At 40.8% G+C, this 21,146-nt stretch overlaps 2 protein-coding genes and 1 pseudogene across 3 annotated transcripts in view; 2 read left to right on the forward strand and 1 right to left on the reverse strand.

The window, feature by feature from the left end:
- Positions 1 to 9,020, forward strand: part of CES5A (carboxylesterase 5A) — a 291,437-nt gene extending 282,417 nt beyond the window's left edge. Inside the window, exons 15-17 of the mRNA XM_082437045.1 lie at positions 3,106 to 3,255; positions 5,652 to 5,724; positions 5,816 to 9,020. Of these exons, the coding sequence (XP_082293171.1) occupies positions 3,106 to 3,255; positions 5,652 to 5,724; positions 5,816 to 6,047 (455 nt within the window). The 3' untranslated portion in view covers positions 6,048 to 9,020. The remainder of the gene's footprint in view (positions 1 to 3,105; positions 3,256 to 5,651; positions 5,725 to 5,815) is intronic.
- Positions 9,021 to 12,215: 3,195 nt separating this feature from the next.
- LOC309648435 (large ribosomal subunit protein eL21 pseudogene) lies at positions 12,216 to 12,744 on the reverse strand (annotated as a pseudogene). Its single transcript has one exon. The product of its transcript is annotated as a large ribosomal subunit protein eL21 pseudogene (transcript).
- LOC309648436 (liver carboxylesterase-like) overlaps positions 12,575 to 21,146 on the forward strand; it is a 34,622-nt gene continuing 26,050 nt past the window's right edge. Inside the window, exon 1 of the mRNA XM_082437024.1 lies at positions 12,575 to 12,783. The gene's annotated coding sequence lies outside the window, so the exon portion shown is untranslated. The remainder of the gene's footprint in view (positions 12,784 to 21,146) is intronic.

Genomic DNA, 21,146 nt, shown 5'->3' on the forward strand with positions numbered 1-21,146 from the left:
GAACCTAGGGGCAGGACAGGAGTAAGGACACAGACATAGAGAATGGACTTGAGGACATGGGGAGGGGGGAGGGTAAGCTGGGACGAAGTGAGAGTGTGGCATGGACTTATATATACTACCAAATGTAAAATAGATAGCTAGTGGGAAGCAGCCGCATAGCACAGGGAGATCAGCTCGGTGCTTTGTGACCACCTAGAGAGGTGGGATAGGGAAGTTGGGAGGGAGACGCAAGAGGAAGGAGATATGGGGATATATGTATATGTTAGCTGATTCACTTTGTTATAAAGCAGAAATTAACGCACCATTGTAAAGCAATTATACTCCAATAAAGATGTTAAAAAAAAAATTAACTCAAAATGGATCAGAGACCTAAATGTAAGAGCTGAAACTGTAAACTTCTTAGAAGAAAACAGGGTACATTTCCATAACCTCAGATTTGGCAATGGATTCTTAGATATAACACCAAAAATATAAACAAAAAAGAAAAAAATTGGACTTCATCAAAATTAAAAATTACTGTGCATTAAAGGACAATATAAAGAAAGTGAAAAGAAAACCCATAGAATGGGAGAAAATATTTGCAAATCATATATCTGATAAGGGTCTATTATTCAGAATATATAAAGAACTCTTACAAGTAAAAAAACAAACAAACAAACAAAAAGCCCAAACAACTCAAATAAAAATTGGGCAAAGGATTGAATGGACATTTTTCCAAAGAAGATATACAAATGGCTAATAAGCACATGAAAAGATGATCAACATCATTTGTTATTAAAGAAATGAAAATCATAACTACGAGATACCACTTCACATCCACTAGAGTAGCTACAATAAGCAAACAAACAAAAAACAACAACAAATCCAGAAAATAACGTGTTGTTGAGAATGTGGAGAAATTGGAACACTCATACTGCTGATGGGAATGTAAAATGGTGTACCCATTGTAGAAAACAGTTCAGCTGTTCCTCAAAAAATTAAACGTAGAAGTATCAACAACCCAGCAAATACACTCCTAAGCAGCTATACTCCAATAAAAACTTTTTAAAAATAGGTGGTCAAACAAAAATCTTACATGAGTGTTCATAGCAGCCTTATTTATGGTAGCCAAAAAGAAGTAACAACCCAAATGTCCATCAATTGGTGAATAGATAAACAAAAGGTGGTGTATATATATATATATATATACAATGAATTATAATTTAGCCATGAAATATTGATACATGCTACAATATGGATGAACCTTGGAAAAACTGCTAAGTGGAAGAAGCCCATAAAAGGCTATATGTTGTGTGATTCTATTTATGTGAAATGTCCAGAGTAGGCAAATCTATAGCACCAAAAAATTTCCAAGGGCTAAGGGGAGGGGTGAGTGAGGGAATGACTGCTTGAATGGGTCTGGGTTTCTGTCTGAGGTGATGAAAATGTTCTGGACCTAGATAGTGGTGATGGTTGCACAACATTCTGAACGTACTAAAAGCCACTGAATTACACACTTTGAAATTGTTAAAATGCTGACTTTTATGTTGGTGAATTTTTAAAAATTACTGTGAAGAAAATGCAAAAGCAAGCCACAGACTGGAAGAAAATATTCACAATACAAATCTGACAAAAAATTCATATCCAGAATAGAAGAACTCTTACAGTTCAGTAATGAAAAGACAAATAATCCAATTACAAATGGGTAAAAGGCTTGAAAAGACACTTCACTAAAGAGGATGAATGAAAGCAAAAAGCACATGAAAAGGTGCTCGACATTATTTGTCATCAGGGAAATGCAAAGTGAACCCAAAATGAGGCAACCATTTACACCTGCTAAAATGGCTAATATTAAAAACTCAAACCATATACCAAAAAGTATTGCCAAGGATGTGGAATGTTCAGAACTTCTGGTGGGAATATGAAATGGTTACAATCACCCTGGAAAACTGTAAGTTTCTTATAAGCATACACCTACCCTGTTACTCAACCACAGAAAAGACTTGTATATGGATATCCACAGCAGCTTTAATCATAATAGCCCAAGATTGGAAAGAACCCAAAATGTCTATCATCAGATGAATGGATAAGTAATTCATGGTATATTCATGCAGTAGCTTACTACTTGGTGATTAGGAGTCAATTATTGATACAGGCAAAACATGGATGAACCTCAAAAGCGTTATGCTGAGCAAAAGAAGCCAGATACAAAAGAGTACATATTGTGTTATTCCATACAGAGTTCAAGAACAAACAAAATTAATCAATTGTGATAGGAATAAAAACTTTGGTTTTCTCTTGGTAGAGTGACTAGAAGGAGATACAAGGGAACTTTTGGGACGATGGAAATGCTCTGTATCCTGCTTGGGGTGGTGTTTACATGAACGTGCATGCATTTGTAAAAACTCATCAAAATGTACACTTAAAATCTGTGCTTTTTATTGTCCATACTTGATACGTCTATTAAAAGAGAAAATGAGAGGAAAGGAAGCAGAGATAATAAGGCAACTGCACTGCAAGTCTTGCTAGAAGGGATTTAGAGAAATAAGCCAGTAACTGGAGGGGAAGTTGAGACCAAGAGTATGTATTGATATGTTTGTGTGTGCTTCTGTGTGTGTGTGCCCATATGTGTGTGCACACATGTGTGTGCTTTAATGAGAGACTTTGTAAGCATGTTTGCTACTGATGGTGATGATCCAATAGAGAAAAACTGATGATGCAGAGAAAGAGGGGAAATTACAGAGCAAAGACCTTTAGAAGAGAGGTGAAGAAACATAGGATGCAGCAGAGCATCTTGGTAGCAGGAAATAATTTTGTTCTGTTTTCCCCAGACAGTTGAACCAGGGTCAAACAAAGGAAGTCACAAGGAGGTAGATCTCGGATCAGTATAAAGGGGTTTTTTTTGAGAAGTAGTACTGTTGCCCTCTCAGGCCGCCCTGAGGGGTAATGAGTTCTGTCTCCAGGGGCATGAGGGCCACTGTAGCAGGAAACACTAGCCTCACATTGTCTCTGGGCTGTTCCACCCATGAGTCTGTGGATCCCAGACTAGATGGACGGAAATGCAGGGCCAGCCCCTATTGCCCCCTGCATGCATGCCTGCCACAAACCCTTCCTACCTTTCCGCAGATGCTGGTGCACCTGTCTACTTCTATGAGTTTCAGCATCGGCCCCAGTGCTTAAAGGATAAGAAGCCGCCTTTTGTCAAAGCTGATCACACTGATGAAATCTGCTTTGTCTTTGGAGGTGCCTTCCTGAAGGGCGACATTGTCATGTTTGGTAAGCAACTGGCTTCAGGGGCTCCTGCTCTTGCAGGAACACGAGCTTGGGATGAGTTGGGGAGAAGATGAGAATCTCCACTGTTAGCACGAAGCCTCACCAACCGCAACACTATGCAGGGGATGGGAGGACTGGCAGGGTGGTTTACAGACACAACCTTTCCCTGGAGAATGTCTCCACTCGTAGTTTCAGAAAAAGGGACCATGAAAAAGAGGGGCCAACATTTGCTTGATGAGTGTTTTTCTCTGGACTAAAGCCTATAGGGGTGGGCACTTGGGGGCACTCATGCAATCTGATTTTTGGGGGAAAAAAAAACAAAAACCACTTACTTCCTTCTCTTTGACACCTGGTCTCACCCTCCCTGCCCTTCCCAGAGCTCCCGTGAGGCTACCACCCAGGGCTTTCAAAGGCAAGAACCACATTTTTCATAATTGCAGCTGAAAGTGGTCTGGATCCAGGTGATCTAATGTAAATGCTTGTGAACTGTTTCTGGTGAGGTTAGCTCATTTATTCCTGAATTCATGACCTGTTCGGTGCCTAAAATAATAAGCCAATCAGATGAGGTTATCAAAATTTAAAAAACCATAGGAACTACATACAGGAGTTATGACTAAACTATTTAGTTAAAAAATTGCACAATATAGGCTCTTAACCAGTTCATGCTAGCCTCTCCGTGAAAAGGACAGAACCTCTCCTCTAGAGTGTGTCTGTGCAGTGTGGTTTGTTCATTGTTCTATTTATTCTTTCTTATCTTATAATGCCAATAATAACAGAACTACCTCCTAGGTTGTCATAAGGATTAAATGAAACAATTCTCATAAATCATATGGTGAGTGCTTAAGAAATATTACTATTATTATTACTCAGTAACCATCACTGAACCTGTACTATGTGACGGGCACATGGACTCTCAAAAATGGAAAAAATGAACAACATATGTATGTATCAAAGGGTTAAATTCCTTGATATCTAAAGAGCTCATAAAATCAATGAGAAAAACACAACCCAGTCAAAAACTGGGTAACAGATATAAATAGTTTATGGAAAGGGAAACATGTGGCTTTTAAACATAAAAATCCATTCAACCTCGCTCATAGCAAAGAGGATTAAAAACTAACCTTGACCAAGGACTCATTTTTCATAGATCAAGGTTGGGAAGAACATTTTACATAATGTATTTGAGCAGGTGGGGGAAAATTGACAACCTCATATGTCAATGGAAAACTCTATCAAAATTTAAAATGCATGGGGCTTCCCTGGTGGCGCAATAGTTGAGAATCTGCCTGCCAATGCAGGGGACACGGGTTCGAGCCCTGGTCTGGGAAGATCCCACATGCCGCGGAGCAACTGGGCCCACGAGCCACAATTACTGAGCCTGCGCGTCTGGAGCTTGTGCTCCGCAACAAGAGAGGCCGCGACAGTGAGAAGCCAGCCTACCACGATGAAGAGTGGCCCCCGCTTGCCACAACTGGAGAAAGCTCTTGCACAGAAACGAAGACCCAACACAGCCATAAATAAACAAATTAATTAATTAATTAAAAAAAAATTTAAATGCATGTAGTTTTTAGCCCAGCAATTCAACTTCTGGGATTTTTTGTGCAATTATACTTCCACATGTGCAAAAATACACACACACACACACACACACACACACACACTAAAACATTGCTTTTACGAGCAAAAGATTGAAAACAATGTCAAGACCCATCAATACAGCACTGGATACATGAATTATATATTTACATATATATATTTATGTATTATATATTTATAGAGCAACAAAGAACAGTAAATTGAAGGTTTATAGGCAGCAATGTGGAACTAATTCCTGGATACAATTTTAGTGAAAGAGAAAGATGTATAATGTGTGTCCACTATAGCACCAAGTGTGTTAAAAGTGTCTGCTTAAACCCTCATGCACGTCTAGACTCCTTCGGAAGTGCGCTCAAGAATGTGGTAACAATGGTTGCCTCTGAGGCTGGTAACTCGGTGACTAGAGGGAAGAGACAGGGAGAAACTTACTTTCATTAGATATACTTCCTGCATTTTGAATTTTGTGCTTTAAGCAGTGTTACATTTTCAAATAAAGAAGTACAATAATTGATTGATTGATCTAGAGAGAGAGGTGGTCTCTGTCCCCAAGGAACTTGCAGTCTCGTGGAAAGGGCAGGAAGAGCATTGGATGGTCAGGGAAGATGTGTGTTCAGCCTCCACCATTTGGAACCATGATTCCTCAGGCAAGTCAGTATCTGCAAATACATGATGAGTGCAGTGACTTGGTAGGCTGTTAAGGATGAAATGGGAGGAAAGGTGTGAAAGTGATTCATCCAACGTGAGGCCCCTTGGGCTTCTGGCGAATCATTGTGAGAGCGGGATTTTGTGCTTATCTCCTTCAGAAGGAGCTACAGAGGAAGAGAAATGGCTGAGCAGGAACATGATGAGATATTGGGCTAACTTTGCTCTGACTGAGTAAGTAAACCTCCCAGCTTCCTCCATAACCAGGTGTTTGAGGATGAAAAATCTCACCGGGTGTTTGAGGCTGAAAATCTCTCACTTCCAGGAATCCTAATGGGGAAGGCCTGCCCCTGTGGCCGGCCGACGGTCAGACTGAGGAATACTTACAGCTGGACTTGAACATGAGCGTGGGACAGAGACTGAAAGAGCTGGAGCTGGAGTTTTGGACAGACACCTTCCCCCTGATGATGTCCTCTTCCGGAACTCTCCTTGCTTCTCTTTCTTTCTTAACCTTCCTTTCTCTGCTCCTGCCTTTCATTTTCTCTTTTGCTCCTTGACAGGTTATCTTTGTGTGATTCTGGTTTTCCTTCTCCTTCTGCGGTTTCTCCCACAATCATTAACTTCATCTGTGTTTAGCTACTTTATGGAATCAACTGCTTTAGCTGATGTTTTGGGAACTTGGGAATGATCCTTAAAGAATTATTTTCAACATCAAAAAATGCAATTTGCCTTGGAAAGCTACCAGATTTGTTCAATAAATCGCAGGAGTGCTGGCCTATTAGTTGGCATCATAATGATCTTGTTACTCATATAAAATAAAATAAGAATGCAAAATATGTACAGGGAACAGAATTTAATTATGGGCTGAAAACTCTCCCCCTCTACCCCAGCATCCAAGATGAAGTGAACTTTCTAACGTGTCTTGGTGTGTGTTACCTGAATTATGAGTCCTCCAACCCCCATCTAGGTGGGTTTTAGCCACGAACCAAGCATGGATGTCCTGAACATCACTGCCTTAAACTGGCTCTCTTCTCTGGCTCAGGAGATATGTCAGGGAGAGGGACATACCAGAGACCCTGCTTAGAAATGGAAACCAGACGTCCTCCAAGTTCTGGAATGCAGAAGTCAAACACCAGGCAGCAAGTTCAGTCAGAGATACCAAGAAGAAAGGATGTTTTACTGATGGGGTGGAGACTAATCCATCATTCAATAAATCTACATTGGGTGCCTGATATGTACCAGCAATAGCCCCACTGGGGATACAATGGTTAACGAAGACATACTCTCCACCAAATGGTGAGCAAACAGACAGTAAGCAAACATTCACACAAGTGACTATCTTAAGATATAAAGTTGAAGAGTTCACTCAGTAAAGGAAGGTGTTTTAAGAAAGTGTAAGAGGGGAACCTAATTTAGGTGAGAGTCTTAGGAAGCTCTCTCTGGAGAAATAACATTTGTAATAAGAAAGGATGAATTAAAGTTAACCAGATGATAAGTAGGGAGAATGTTATACATACCCTCATTCAAAGGATGCACTTTTACTTTTTATATCCATATAATTCCTGTTACATCCATATAATTTACCCAGGTAATTAGTATTTATTTCTGATTCCTTCAAAATTACACGAGGTACATAGAATAGGAGGGTCTCTGAAATGTCAGTAACTTACAGTTCTTCTGGGTCAGAGATCTTCAACTTACAGCCTGAATCTGCCCCCCAGAAGAGTTTTGGTTAGCTCACACAATGTCAAATATGTTTTGGAATTAGTTTCCACCTAATTTTAAATTAGGGACGTTTCACATTAAAAGCCATATTTCCAGCTTCTCAAAAACAAGAACAACAGATCCAGCAACATTAGAACTGTATTCCCACATGGTAACTAGGGCTTCTGAAAGCCCATATAACACCTTCGTGCAAATTAGAAGGTATCCTTTCCTCAAAACCCTCTACAGAAAATATCTACATCTATGATGTGAATGACATGTCCTCTGAAATAGTGTCCTTGTGCAGTGCACAACCTTCATAACTGTTCTCAGCAACCCTGATAAAACAATCTGCAGGAGCTGAGGAGTGGCTATCCCTTTACAAAGGCATGAACTCTCAACTTTCCCCAGTCCTCACTATTCTCCATTGTCTTGGTCCTGGCCCATTTCACTCACTGATATTACCTGCCCCCTGAAGGTGTTTAAGTTTGGACCCCTTACCTCTCATTTTACAGTAATCTGCAAGGGTGAAGGGACTCACCCAAGATCACTTGTGAGTTAGCAGCAAGTCAACACCAGGCCTTGAGTCTCTTGTCTCTCCAGCGCAAGACTCTTCCTGCCATGCTGCCTGCCTCCCTCAGCAGATGGTCCAAAGCTGTTGGATTATCTCTAGTTTAGGTGATTTTGAGAGTTATGGATCAGTGATGTTCGGGACATTTTATGGCTCTTAAAAGAGGGACTGAGCTGCATACAAGCAAGCTGGAAATTCAGTTGCCTCTGCAGCTGCAGAAGGCTAATTTCTACATTGGTATTTGGCAAAACTAACAGAACAGCTAGAAAAATACCACTCAACTCATATTTTTAAATATTATTATATTAAATGAAATTACACATTATTTATATACTGCTTGCAGTCCTAGTGTCATCAAATATGGTTCTTATTTTGGTTGGTACCTTGCAGGAGGGAGCATATATCCACTTCATCCAGATACAGGGCCCTCTTCCCTCCTTGTTCCTGTCCACATGCAATCAAATGTTTTATCAAATTAAAGTTGAAATATAAATGACAGTTGGCATCCAGGTTTTTTTCATTTAATTCAGAATTTTATATGGGGTGTAAGTAGAAATACACTTGGAGGGTTTTTCCAAAATCCAATGCCCTTCCACACCCAGTCCAACTTAGGCATAATCTTCTTGGGTAGGACCTGGGAATCTATATTTTCAGTTTTTACATGTTCAGTGCACACCCTGAATAAGAACTGCTGAGCATTAAGCATGTGTCATATGTATTTTCCAAGTTGCCAGAGGGTCTTTAAAAAATCAGCTTTTATGGGGCATGGCCAAGATAGCAGAGTGGGAAGATCCCAATTTCACCTATTTACATGGGCACACCTAAATTACACCTATTTACAGACCAACTATCAATGAGAATGACCTGAAGACTACCAGAAAAGATATTGTATAATTAAAGATATTAACTTTAAAAGGAACTACAATGAATGGGTTGGAGGCACAGAGATGTTATATAGTCAAGATCCATACCCCTGCATAGGCAACCCACAAACAGGATTATAATTACAATTGCAGAGGTTCCCCTCAAGAGTGAGGGGTCAAAGCCCCACATTGGGCTCCCCAGTCCAGGGGTCCTGCACTGGGAAGATGAGCCCCCAGAACATTTGACTTGGAAGGCCAGTGGGTCTAACTTTCATGAGAGACAGAGGGCTGTAGAAAATAGAGACTCCATTCTTAAGGGCACACACAAAATTTCACATGCTTGGAGATCCAGGGCAGAAGCAGGAATTTGAAATGACCTGGGTCAGACTCATTACAGAAGGCGAACATCACCCTGATACTGAAACCAGGCAAAGATATCACAAAAAAGAAAATTGCAAGTCAATATCACTAATGAACATACATGCAAATTCCTTAACAAAATATTAGCAAATTGAATTCAACAATGCATTAAAAGGAACATATACCATGATCAAGCAGAATTTATGCCAGACATGCAAGGATAGTTGAATATCTGCAAATTGATCACTGTGAAACACCACATCAACAAATTGAAGAATAAAAATCATATGATAATCTCAATAGATATAGAAAAATCTTTTGACAAATTTCGACATCCATTTATGATAAAAACTCTCAAAAAAGTGGATGTAGAGGGAACAAATCTCAACATAATATAGGCCATATATGACAAACCCACAGGTAACATCATACTCAATAGTGAAAAGCTGAAAGCGTTTCCTCTAAGGTCAGGAACAAGACAAGGATGCCCACTTTCACCACTTTTATTCAACTTAGTACTGGAAGTCTTAGCCACAGAACTTTGAAAAGAAAAATAAATAAAAGGAATGCAGGTTGGAAAGAAAGAAGTAAAACTGTTACTGTTTGCAGATGACATGATACTATATATAGAAAATCCTAAAGACACCACTGGAAAAAAATTAGAACTCATCAATGAATTCAGTAAAGTTGCAGGATACAAAATTAATATACAGAAATCTGTTGTGTTTCTATACACTAACAATGAGCTACCAGAAAGAGAAATTTAGAAAACTATTCCATCCACAATCACATCAAAAAGAATAAAATACCTAGAAATAAATCTAACTAAGGTGATAAAAGACCTGTACTCAGAAAACTGTAAGACACTGATGAAAAAATTGAACATGACGGGCAAATGGAAAGATATACCATGCTCATGGATTGGAAAAATTGACATTGTTAAAATGGCCCTACTACCCAAGGCAATCTACAGATTCAACACAATTCCTATCAACATACCTATGGAATTTTTCACAGAACTAGAACTAGTATTTCCAAAATTTGTATGGAAATACAAAAGACCCAGAATAGCCAAATCAATATTGAGAAAGAAGAACAAAACTGGAGGTATCATGTTTCTTGATTTCAAACTCTGGTACAAAGCTACAGTAATCGAAACAGTATGATACTGGCACACACACACACACACACAAAAAGACACATAGATCAGTGGAACAGAAGAGAGAGTCCAGAAATGAACTCACACTTATATGGTCAATTAATGTAGGACAAAGTTAGCAAGAGTATACAGTGAGGTAAAGACAGCCTCTTCAATAAATGGTGCTGGGAAAACTGGGCAGCAACATGCAAAAGAATCAAACTAGACTACTTTCTCACACCATATACAAAAATACTTTCAAAATGGATTAAAGACTTGAATGTAGGACCCGAAACCATAAAATTTGTAGAAGAAAACATAGGCAGTACATTATTTGACATCAGTCTTAGTAATATTTTTTTTGGATCTGTCTCCCCAGGTAAGGGAAACAAAAGCCAAAACAAACACATGGGGCTACATCAAACTAAAAAGGTTTTACACAGCAAAGGAAGCTATCAACAAAAGAAAAAGGCCATCTATTGAATGGGCAAAGGTATTTGCAAATGATATATATGATAAGGGGTTAATATCCAAAATATACAAAGAACTCATAGAACTCAACATCGATAAAACAAACAACCTGATTTTAAAATGGTCAGAGGACCTGAACAGACATTTTTCCAAAGAAGATATACAAAGGCCAACAGGCACATGAAAAGATGTTCAGCATCACTAATCATCAGGGAAATGAAAATCAAAACCACAATGAGATATCACTCACACCTGTTAGAATGACTATCATCAAAAAGACAACAAATGGCAAGTGTTGGGGAGGATGTGGAGGAAAGGTAACCCTTGGCACTGTTGGTGGGAATGTAAATTTGGTGCAGCTACTCTGCAAAACAGTATGGAGAATTCTCAAAAAACTGAAAATAGAACTGCCATATGATCCAGCAGTTTTACTCCTAGGTATTTTTCCAAAGGAGACATAAACACTAATTTGAAAAGGTATATGTATCCCTATGTTCATTGCAGAATTATTTATAATAGGTAAGATATGGAAGCAATCTAAGTGCCCATCAATAGATGGACATAGAAGATGTGGTGTGTGTGTGTATATATATATATATATGGCTGAGTATATATATATACTCCGCCATAAAAAAAGAATGAAATCTTGCCATTTTTGACAATATGGATGGACCTGGAAGTTATTACGCTAAGCAAAATAAGTCATACAAAGAAAGACAAATATCATGATTTCACTTATATGTGGAATCTAAAACACAAAACAAATGAACAAACATAACGAAACAGAAACATAGTCGTAGATACAGAGAATAAACAGGTGGTTGTCAGAGGAGTGGGAGTTGGGGAGAAGAGAAGAACAGGGGAGGGAGATTAAGAAATACAAACTTCCAGCTGTAAAAAAATGAGTCATGGATGTGAAATATCCAGTGTGGGGAATATAGTCAATAATTATGTGTTATTGTATGGTGAGAGATGATAACTAGACTTATCATGGTGCTTTTTTTGAAATATGTAGAAATAACAGATCACTATGTTGTGTAACAGGAACTAACAGTGTTGTAGGGCAATTACACTTCAAAAACAAACAAACGAGCGAACAGAAACTAGCAAACTTATATAAGAAGAGATTGTATTTGTGGTTACTAGAGGCAGGGGTGAGGGAGGGGAAATTGTATGAATGTTGTCAAAAGGTACAAACTTCCAGTTATCAGATAAATAAGTACTAGGGATATAATGTACAGCATAATAAATATAATTAACACTGCCATATGTTATAAAGAAAGTTGTTAAGAGTGTAAATTCTAAGAGTTTTCATCACAAGGAGAAAAAGGTTTTCTGTTTCTTTAATTTTGTGTCTGTATGAGTTGATGACTGTTCACTAAACTTATTGTGGTCATCACTTCATGATACATATAAGTCAAATCATTATGCTGTACACCTTCAACTTACACAGTGCTATATGTCAATTGTATCTCAACAAAACTAGAAGAAAAAAATCAGCTTTCATATCTGCCTGATGTGGATATATCACAATCTCTTTAGCCAATAGTGTGCTCCTGGATATTTATGGGCATAATTTGATGAGTAACTTTGGGAATGAGTACTTTTACTTTTTTACTTTTTTTTTTTTTTACAGTCCAGGTCTTTTATTTTCTTTACACCCATCATGCCATGAATTCATGGGGAATGGGCTCCAACAGTTCAGGCTCCTTTCCGTTGGTTCTCATGAAGTGTGCTTCTCTGGGTGGAGCAGGCTGGTGCTTCAGTTGACCCCAAGCACCTTTCTCTTTGGCTTCCTTCTTTTTCTGACCATTTTCCTTCACCCGTTTCAGGAAGCTATGTCGGCTCTTAGAGCGCTTAATATGCTTGATATGCACACTAATTCTCTTGGCAAGAATCTTGCCCTTAACTTGTTTATTTATAATGATGCCAGCAGCATGCTGGGTAACATTGTAGGCTCTCCCAGTTTTACCATGGTAACATTTGTGGGGCATTCCTTTTTGAACAGTGCCCGTTCCCTTGATATCTACAGTATCACCTTTCTTGTAGATTCGCATGTGTGTGGCCAAAGGAAGAACTCCACGTTTTCTAAAAGGCCTAGAGCACATGTAGAGGGTGCCCCTCCTCTTTCCCTTTGTGTTGGTCATTTTGGAGAATTACTGGAAGATGGCAGTTCCGGCCAAAAGGTGAGTACTTTTACTTTTTAAAATTACTTCTGGCTTCTGGATTTGCAGAAGATCAACTCGATCAAAGGCCCTTTGATTTTATTTATTTTTTAAATTTTTTATAAATTTATTTATTTTATTTATTTATTTTGGGCTGCGTTGGGTCTTCGTTGCTGCGCCTGGGCTTTCTCTAGTTGAGGAGAGCGAGGGCTACTCTTCGTTGCGGTGGGTGGGCTTTTCACTGTGGTGGCTTCTCTTGTTGCAGAGCACGGACTCTAGGCACGTGGGCTTCAGTAGTTGTGGCTTACAGGCTCCAGAGCGCAGGCTGAGTAGTTGTGGCGCACGGGGTTTAGTTGCTCCATGGCATGTGGGATCTTCCCGGACCAGGTCTCGAACCTGTGTCCCCTGTGTCTTAACCACTGCACCACCAGGGATGCCCCAAAGGCCCTTTTAAAATTACTCTCCTTACGTTCTACAAATTCAATTCCGTAGGGTCACATCACTTCACACTCATCAACAGTACAGGTACATGTATTTCACAATCACTTCTGCTTTTTCATCATTGTAAAAACATAAAATATTTAACACTTCCTTGTTGTAAATTTTAAAAATTATTTATTTACAGAAAAATCCTTTATTTTTTTCAAACAATCTTGAATTTGAATTACTAAATCAAACCCAAACAAAACTTTAGAGACAAATCAGCCTTCTCCTGTGGATTGCCTCTCATCCAGCAGAGGTCAGCAAAGTAAAAGGGGAAAAAATATTCCCTTCCCTCAGGGATCCTGGGATGCAGGTGATATGATACCCTAGAACTTAGAAGGAAGAGAAAACCATACAAAATAGTTAAGTTACAAACCTATACCATTAATCATTGTCCCTTTTCCCTGTAATATTTGGAAAGGGGAAAAGTACAGTTCATTACCTCAAAAGACTGAAATGACTCACAGGCAGAACAGAGTTTGGGGCCAGCAGTTTTCTTCTTTCCTGTTTTTTATACTTTCCCATCAAGTCCCTAGGAGCCTGCCTCAGATGGGCAGAAAGTAGTTCCTTCCCCTGTGGGTCCCTGTTCTTTCTACTCTTGCCTCAGTGGCCCTTTGGGCTCTGGACCTTTCTGCGTGACCCCCAAAGCCTGATTCTCCTCCCTCTCAGCCTCTGGTCTTGGCTGAAAGTCACGGGTTTCCCCTCCTGGCAGAGGTGGAACAAGGTGCAAGGTGGGCTCAGGACCTGCACCTGGGAAGCTGCCCTGCCTGGCACTGCCCCAGGTAACAAATCTACAAGATGAACCCCCTTCCCACAGCTGAGACTGACCCAGCCCACCATAGCCCTTCTGCTCTGCTAAAAGTTTGTATGTGTGCACCTCATTTTATTCCCTGGGAAGGGAGGAGTGGGGAGAGAAAAACCTGTCACTTGATTATGTCCAAGTACAAGGGAATTCCTGGGCAAAGAGGTTGCTGTGCTCCATGGATGGGTTGGGTCTCAAATTGGGACCTAAAGAATGGATGGGGGGATAAAGGCCAGCAAAGGTGTGTGGAAGCTCGACCATAAATGTGCAGGGCGGGGAGAGGGCCAGCCCAGTGGGCAGCATGGCTGGTATTGTCACAGTTGCCAGAGCACAACTTTGAGGCTTAGGGAACAGCTTTTATACCTTGACCTGTAGGAAACAGATTTCTTTGTTTAGAGTGGGATGATTGATAAGAGGTGAATTTATCTACCCATCCATCCATTCATCCACTATCTATCATCTATATCTATCTATCTATCTATCTATCTATCTATCTATCTATCTATCTATCTATCTATCTATCTGGGCTCCTTTATAGGCATACCTCATTTTATTTCACTTGACTTTATTATGCTTTACAGATACTGCATTTTTTACAAATTAAAAGTTTGTGGCAACCCTGTGTGGAGCAAATCTATTGGTGCTATTTTTCCGAAAGAATTTGCTCACTTTGTGTCTCTATGTCACATTTTGGTAATTCTCACAATATTTCAAACATTCTTCATTACTATATGTGTTATGGTGATCTGTGATGAGTGATCTTTGATCTATTGTAATTGTTTTGCGGCGCCAGGAACCATGCTCATATAAGATGGCGAACTTTATAAATGTTTTGTGTGTTCTGACTACTCCGTCGATGGACCATTCCCCTCTGTCTCTCCCTCTCCTCAGGCCTCGCTATTCCCCAAGACAAAACTATATTGAAATTTGGCCAGTTAAAAAGCCTACAATGGCCTCTCAATATTCGAGAGAAAGAAAGAGTTGCACGTCCCTTATTTCAAATCAAAAGGTAGAAATGAGTAAGCTTACTAAGGAAGGCATGTTGAAAGCTGAGACAGACTGAAAGCTAGGCCTCTTGTGCCAAACTGTTAGCCTCATTGTGAATGCAAAGGGAAGGTTCTTGAAGGAAATTAAAAGTGCTGCTCCAATGAACACACTAATGATAAGAAAGCAAAACAGCCTTATTGCTGATATGGAGAAAGTTTTAGTGGTCAGATAGAAGATCAAACCAGTCACAACATTCTCTTAAGCCAAAATCTAATCTAGAGCAAGGCCCTGACTTCCTTTAATTCTGTGACAGCTGAGAGAGGTGAGGAAGCTGCAGAAGAAAAGTTTGAAGCTAGCTGAGCTTGGTTCATGAGGTTTAAGGAAAGAAGCTGTCACCATAACATAGAAGTACAAGGTGATACAGCAAGTGCCAAAGTAGAAACTGCAGCAAATCATCCATATTATCTAGCTAAAATCATTAGTGAAGGTGGCTACACTAAACAACAGATTTTCAATGTAGGTTAAACAGCCTTATACTGGAAGAAGATGCCATTCTAGTATTTTCATAGCTAGAGAGGAGAAGTAAATGTCTGGCTTCAAAGCTTCAAAGGACAGGCTGACTCTCTTGTTAGGGGCTAAAGCAGCTGGTGACTTTCAGCTGAAGTCAATGCTCATTTACCATTCTGAAAATCCTAGGGCCCTTAAGGGTTATTCTAAATCTCCTCTGTCTGTGCTCTATAAATGGAACAACAAAGCCTGGATGACAGCACATCTGTTTGCAACATGGTTTGCTGAATATTTTAAGCCCATTGTTCAGACCTATTGCTCAGGAAAAAAAGATTCCTTTCAAAACATTACTGCTCATTGACAGTGCACCTGGTCACCCAAGAGCTCTGATGGAGATGTACAAAATTGTTATTGTTTTCATGCTGCTAACACAACATCCATTCTGTAGCCCATGGATCAAGGACTAATTTCAACTTTCAGGTCTTGTTATTTAAGAAATACATTTCATAAGGCTATAGCCGCCACAGATAGTGATTCCTCTGATGGATCTGGACAAAGCACATTGAAGACCTTCTGGAAAGGATTCATCATTCTAGATGCCATTAAGAACAATCACGATTCATGGGAAGAGGTCAAAATATCAACACTAACAAGAGTTTAGAAGAAGTTGATTCCAACCCTCATGGATGACTTTGAAGGGCTCAAGACTTCCCTGGAGGAAGTAACTGCAGATGTGATGGAAATAGCAAGAGAGCTAGAATTAGAAGTGAAGACTCAAGATGTGACTGAATTGCTGCCATCTCGTGACAGAACTTTAACAGATGAGGAGTTGCTTCTTATGGATGAGCAAAAGAGTGACTTCTTGAGATGCACTCTACTCCTGGTAAAGATGTTGTGAAGATTGTTAAAATGACAACAAGGATTTATGATACTATTGTACATAAATTTAATTGGTAAAGCAGCAGCAGGGTCTGGGAGAATTGACTCCAATTTTGAAAGAAGTCATACTGTGGGTAAAATGCCATCAAACAGCATTGCATGCTACAGAGAAATCATTCATGCTACAGAAAAATCATTCAATCAATCAGTGCACAGACTGCATTGTTGTCTTATCTTTAAAAATTGCTGCAGTCAATCCAGTGTTCAGCAACCACCACCCTGATCAGTCAGCAGCCATCAACATCGAGGCAAGACGCTCCACCAGCAAAAAGATTATGACTTGCTGAAGGCTCAGATGATTGTTAGTGTTTTTTAGCAATAAAGCATTTTTAAATTAAGGTATGTACATTGGTTTTCTAGACATAATGCTATTGAAGACTTAATAGACTGTTGTAGGATGTAAATATAACTTTTATTTTTAACATCCTTATTGGAGTATAATTGCTTTACAGTGGTGTGTTAGTTTCTGCTTTATAACAAAGTGAATCAGTTATACATACACATATGTCCCCATATCTCTTCCCTCTTGCATCTCCCTCCCTCCCACTCTCCCTATCCCACCCCTCCAGGCGGTCACAAATCACTGAGCTGATCTCCATGTGCTGGGAAACCAAAAAATACAGAGATTGCCCATCTCCTCACTTTCAGTCTGTGTGCATCTTTAGATCTGAAGTGAGTCTCTTTTACTCTTCACCCCTATAATGTGAATGTTATTCTGCATGATGTTGTCCTATAGGTTCCTTAAGTTATCTTCACTTTTTAAAGTTCTTTTTTTCTCTTTGCTGCTCTGTTTTGTTGAGTTCCACTGCCCTGTCTTCCAGATCACTGATTCTTTTCAATGCTGCTTCTATTCTGCTGTTGAACCCCTCCAGTGTATTTTTCAGTTCAGTTTTTGTATTCTGCAGCTCTGTGATTTGTGTGGTACTTTCTCATATTTATTCTTTGTTGAAGTTCTGCTGTGTTCATCCATCCTCTCCCAAGTTTGGTGAGCATCTTCATGACCATTACTTTTACATTTTTATCAGGTAAATTACCCATCTCTGTTTCATTAAGGTTTTTTCTGGGGTTTTATCTTATTCTTTCATTTGGAAAATATTCTTCTGTCTCCTCATTTTGTTTGGCTCTCTGTGTTTGTTTCTATGTATTAGGCAAAACAGTCTTGAAGGAGCAGACTTGAGTAGGAGATCAAGACTTATCATTTAACCTTGACCTAGCTCTTGGTCATCTCTTAATCATTTGTGATTGTCTAAGCAGCCTGATTTTTTCTTGCTAGGTCCCAGTTTTTGAGGGTGTCAAGAACTTTCTGATTTTTTCGGATCCCTGGGACCCAGAAATATAATACCCCTTGCCACCAGAGTGAACCACTCGGTGGGTATCCCCGTTATGGGCTGCATGTGTCTGCTGGCTTTGGTGGGGCCACAGGAGTAATGCAGGGGCAGTGTATTTGCCCGGTCAGGTTTGGTGAGACTGTGGGAATAGCACAGGTGCAGGGCACTCACCCAACTGGCTTTGCTGGGGCTGCAGAAGTGGTAGGGCTGAGGTACTTGCTTGGCCAGCTTTGACTGGGGCCAAGGGAGAGTCTCAGATGCCAGACATGCCCCCTGTTGCTAACAGGTCAGAGGGAGAGTGCAAAAAAAGGTGTCTGCCAGGGCGATGCTAGCAAGGTAGAAGGAGAAGCAGAAAGGGTGCCCAACAGTGCCGGTGTCCCCAGAGAATGTCCTAATAGGTTCCTGCCCCTCCAGCAGATGCTTTAGGATTAACAAATAAATCTTCTTCACATATGGTCTAGGCATTTTTCAAACTGCGGCTTTTCTGCTTGGTCCCATGGCAAATGAGTCTGTGTACAAGCTCTTAAAGAAAGAAATCTCCATTCCCTATAGGCCTGTGGTTTTCCTGAACATAAGCCCTGTTGGTTTTCAAAACCAGGCATCCTGGGGGCTGTCTCTCCAGTGCAGGTCCCAAGGGTTAGCATGCCTGATGTGGGGCACAAACCCCTCACTCCTCAGGGATAAGCAGTGCATTTGTGAGATCCCTCCTGCTTGTGGGTCACCATACTGGGGATGGCGTTTGGGGAAGACTGCAACTCTGCCTCTCCTACCCATCTCGATCTGGCCCTTTGTTGTGGAGGAGCTGATCTACTACTGTGAGTATATATTTACCTTTACCAGTGAGATTTTTTCTTCTGTAATTTTCATATCTCTAGCTGTGGTCTTTTCATTTCTTCTTAGAGAAGTCCCTTTAGCATTTAGTGTAAAGCCAGTTTTCTGGTGCTGAACTCTTTTAGCTTTTGCTTATCTATAAAACTCTTTGTCTTGCCTTCAAACCTGAATGATAGCCTTACCATGTAGAGTATTCTTGACCGTAGGTTCTTCCTTTCATGATGTTAAATATATCATGCCACTCCCTTCTGGCATGCAGAGTTTCTGCTGAAAAGTCAGCTGATAGACTTATGGGAATTTCCTTGTACATAACTAGTTGCTTTATCCTTGGTGCTTTTAATAGTCTCTATCATTAACTTTTGCAGTTTTAATTACAGTGTGTCTTGGTGTGGACCTCTTTGGTTTGATCTTGTTTGGGACACTCTGTACTTCCTAGACCTGGATGTCTGTTTCCTTTCCCATGTTAGGAAAGTTTTCAGCTATCATTTCTTCAAATAAGTTTTCTGCCCCTTTCTCTCTCTCTTCTCCTTCTGGGACCCCTGTATTGCAAATGTTAGTATACTTGATGCTGCCCCAGAGGTCTTTTAAACTGTTGTAATTTTAAAAAAAAATTTTTTCCCGTTGCGCTTCAATGAGCCCCGCTACTCTGTCCTGCAGTTCACTGATTTGTTCCTCTGTATCACCTACTTTACTGCTGATTCCTTCTAGCGTATTTTTAATTTCAGTTATTATATTCTTCAGTTCTACTTTTCTTTATATTTTCTAACTCTTTGTTATACTTCTCACTGTGTTCATCCATTCCTCTCCTGAGTTTGTTGAGCATCTTTATATTCATTACCCTGAACTCTTTATTGAGTAGATTGCTTATCTCCACTTTGCTTAGTTCTTCTTCCAGGGTTTTATCTTGTTCCTTCATTGTGACATATTTTTCCATTGCCTCATTTTGCCTAACTCAGTTTTTATTTTTGTGTATTAGATAGGTCAGTTACATTTCCCAGTCTTGGAGAAGTGGCCTCATGTAGGGGTTGTCCTATGGGGCCCAGCATCAGACTCCCCTCTGGTCACCAAAATTGTAGGCTCTAGTGGTGCCACCTATGGGGGCTGCATGGGTCCTTCTATTTTGGCAGGGCCGACTACTGTGAGTCCACCGGTAGGTGGGGCTGGTCCCTGGCCCCGGTGGCTGCCAGTGGGTCCTGGGGGCAGAGCCGTCCCAGGGCTGGTCCCAGCCCATTGGTGGCAGGGCCATGTGCCAGTGTGGCTGGCTGCTGAGGCTGGGTGGTTTTATGGCTGGTGCTGTCCTGTTGGTGGCCGGGGCTGGGTCCTCGGCCTGTTGATGGGCAGGGCTATGTCCCAGAGTGGCTGGCTGCTCAGCCTAGGGGGTCCTGGGACTTGTGCCAACTAGCTAGGGGACAGTTAAGATTCAGTGCTAATAGACTAGAGGTAGGACTCCAAAATGGCACTTGCCAGCACCAGTGTCCTTGTGGTAGAACAAGCTCCCATAAATGGCTTACGCTGTAATCTTTTTCTCTAGGGGGAATCCCTGTTGCCTCCTGCCTCTTCAGGAGGCTCTCCAAGATTAGCTAGTGGGTCAGATCTAGGCTCCTTTCAAGTTACTGCCTCTGTGCTGGGTCTAGGAGTATGTGATATTTTATGTGCACCCTTTCCCACAGCCCTCCAGCTCTCCTATATGCTGGCCTTCAAAGCCAGAGATTCTGGGGGCTGGTCTTCCTCATGCAGATTCCCCAGGTTGGGGGGGCCTGATACAGGGTTCAGACTCCTCGCTCCTTGGGGAGAACCTCTTCAATTGTGATTATCCTCCCATTTGTGGGTCACCTACCCAGGGGGTGTGGGTCTTCTCTGTCCGTCCTCTCATATTGTGTTTCCTTCTCTGTATCTTAGCTGTGGAAGACCTTTTCTGCTAGTCTGCAGATCATTCTCATTGATAGTCGCTCTATTTGGTGTGCCTGTTGGAGGAGGTGAGCTCAGGGTCTTCCTACTCCGCCATCTTGGCCACTCTCTTACAAAATGGTTTTCCTGAAAATAAGTTACTCAGTGGGAAAAGCTGACCACTGATGGTCAGCTAGTAACATAAGGATGGGACAACCTTGTCCATCATCATGACCACTAGGTAGGTGACCAGGCGTTGTCTTCATCACTGTTACTACAGCTGCTTCCTTGAACTTCAGGAAACTTTTCCTTTTGACACTCAAATCTCTGGACAGAAATCACATTATGTTGATGCTGCCACAGTCCTTCTGGTGCTCTGTTGTGATCAGGTGATTGGATTCCCCAGATTCAATCCAATTCTGGGACTGGCAGAAGCAGAGTACATGTGGGGAACTTCAGGCGGGGTGGATCTTGGAGGGGAGAGCTGCACTCTTGATGTGCATAAGCTGGGGGTATCTGCATCCCCCACTTTCACAGCTACCTGGCACCTCTAATCCAGAGTGTTGTCTACTGTTTCCATTCTGCATCCATCTTTCGGGGCCTCCCTCCTCCCCATGCAT

The sequence above is a fragment of the Balaenoptera physalus genome (assembly GCF_965194825.1).
Source record: "Balaenoptera physalus genome assembly, chromosome: 19".
Taxonomy (NCBI): domain Eukaryota; kingdom Metazoa; phylum Chordata; class Mammalia; order Artiodactyla; family Balaenopteridae; genus Balaenoptera; species Balaenoptera physalus.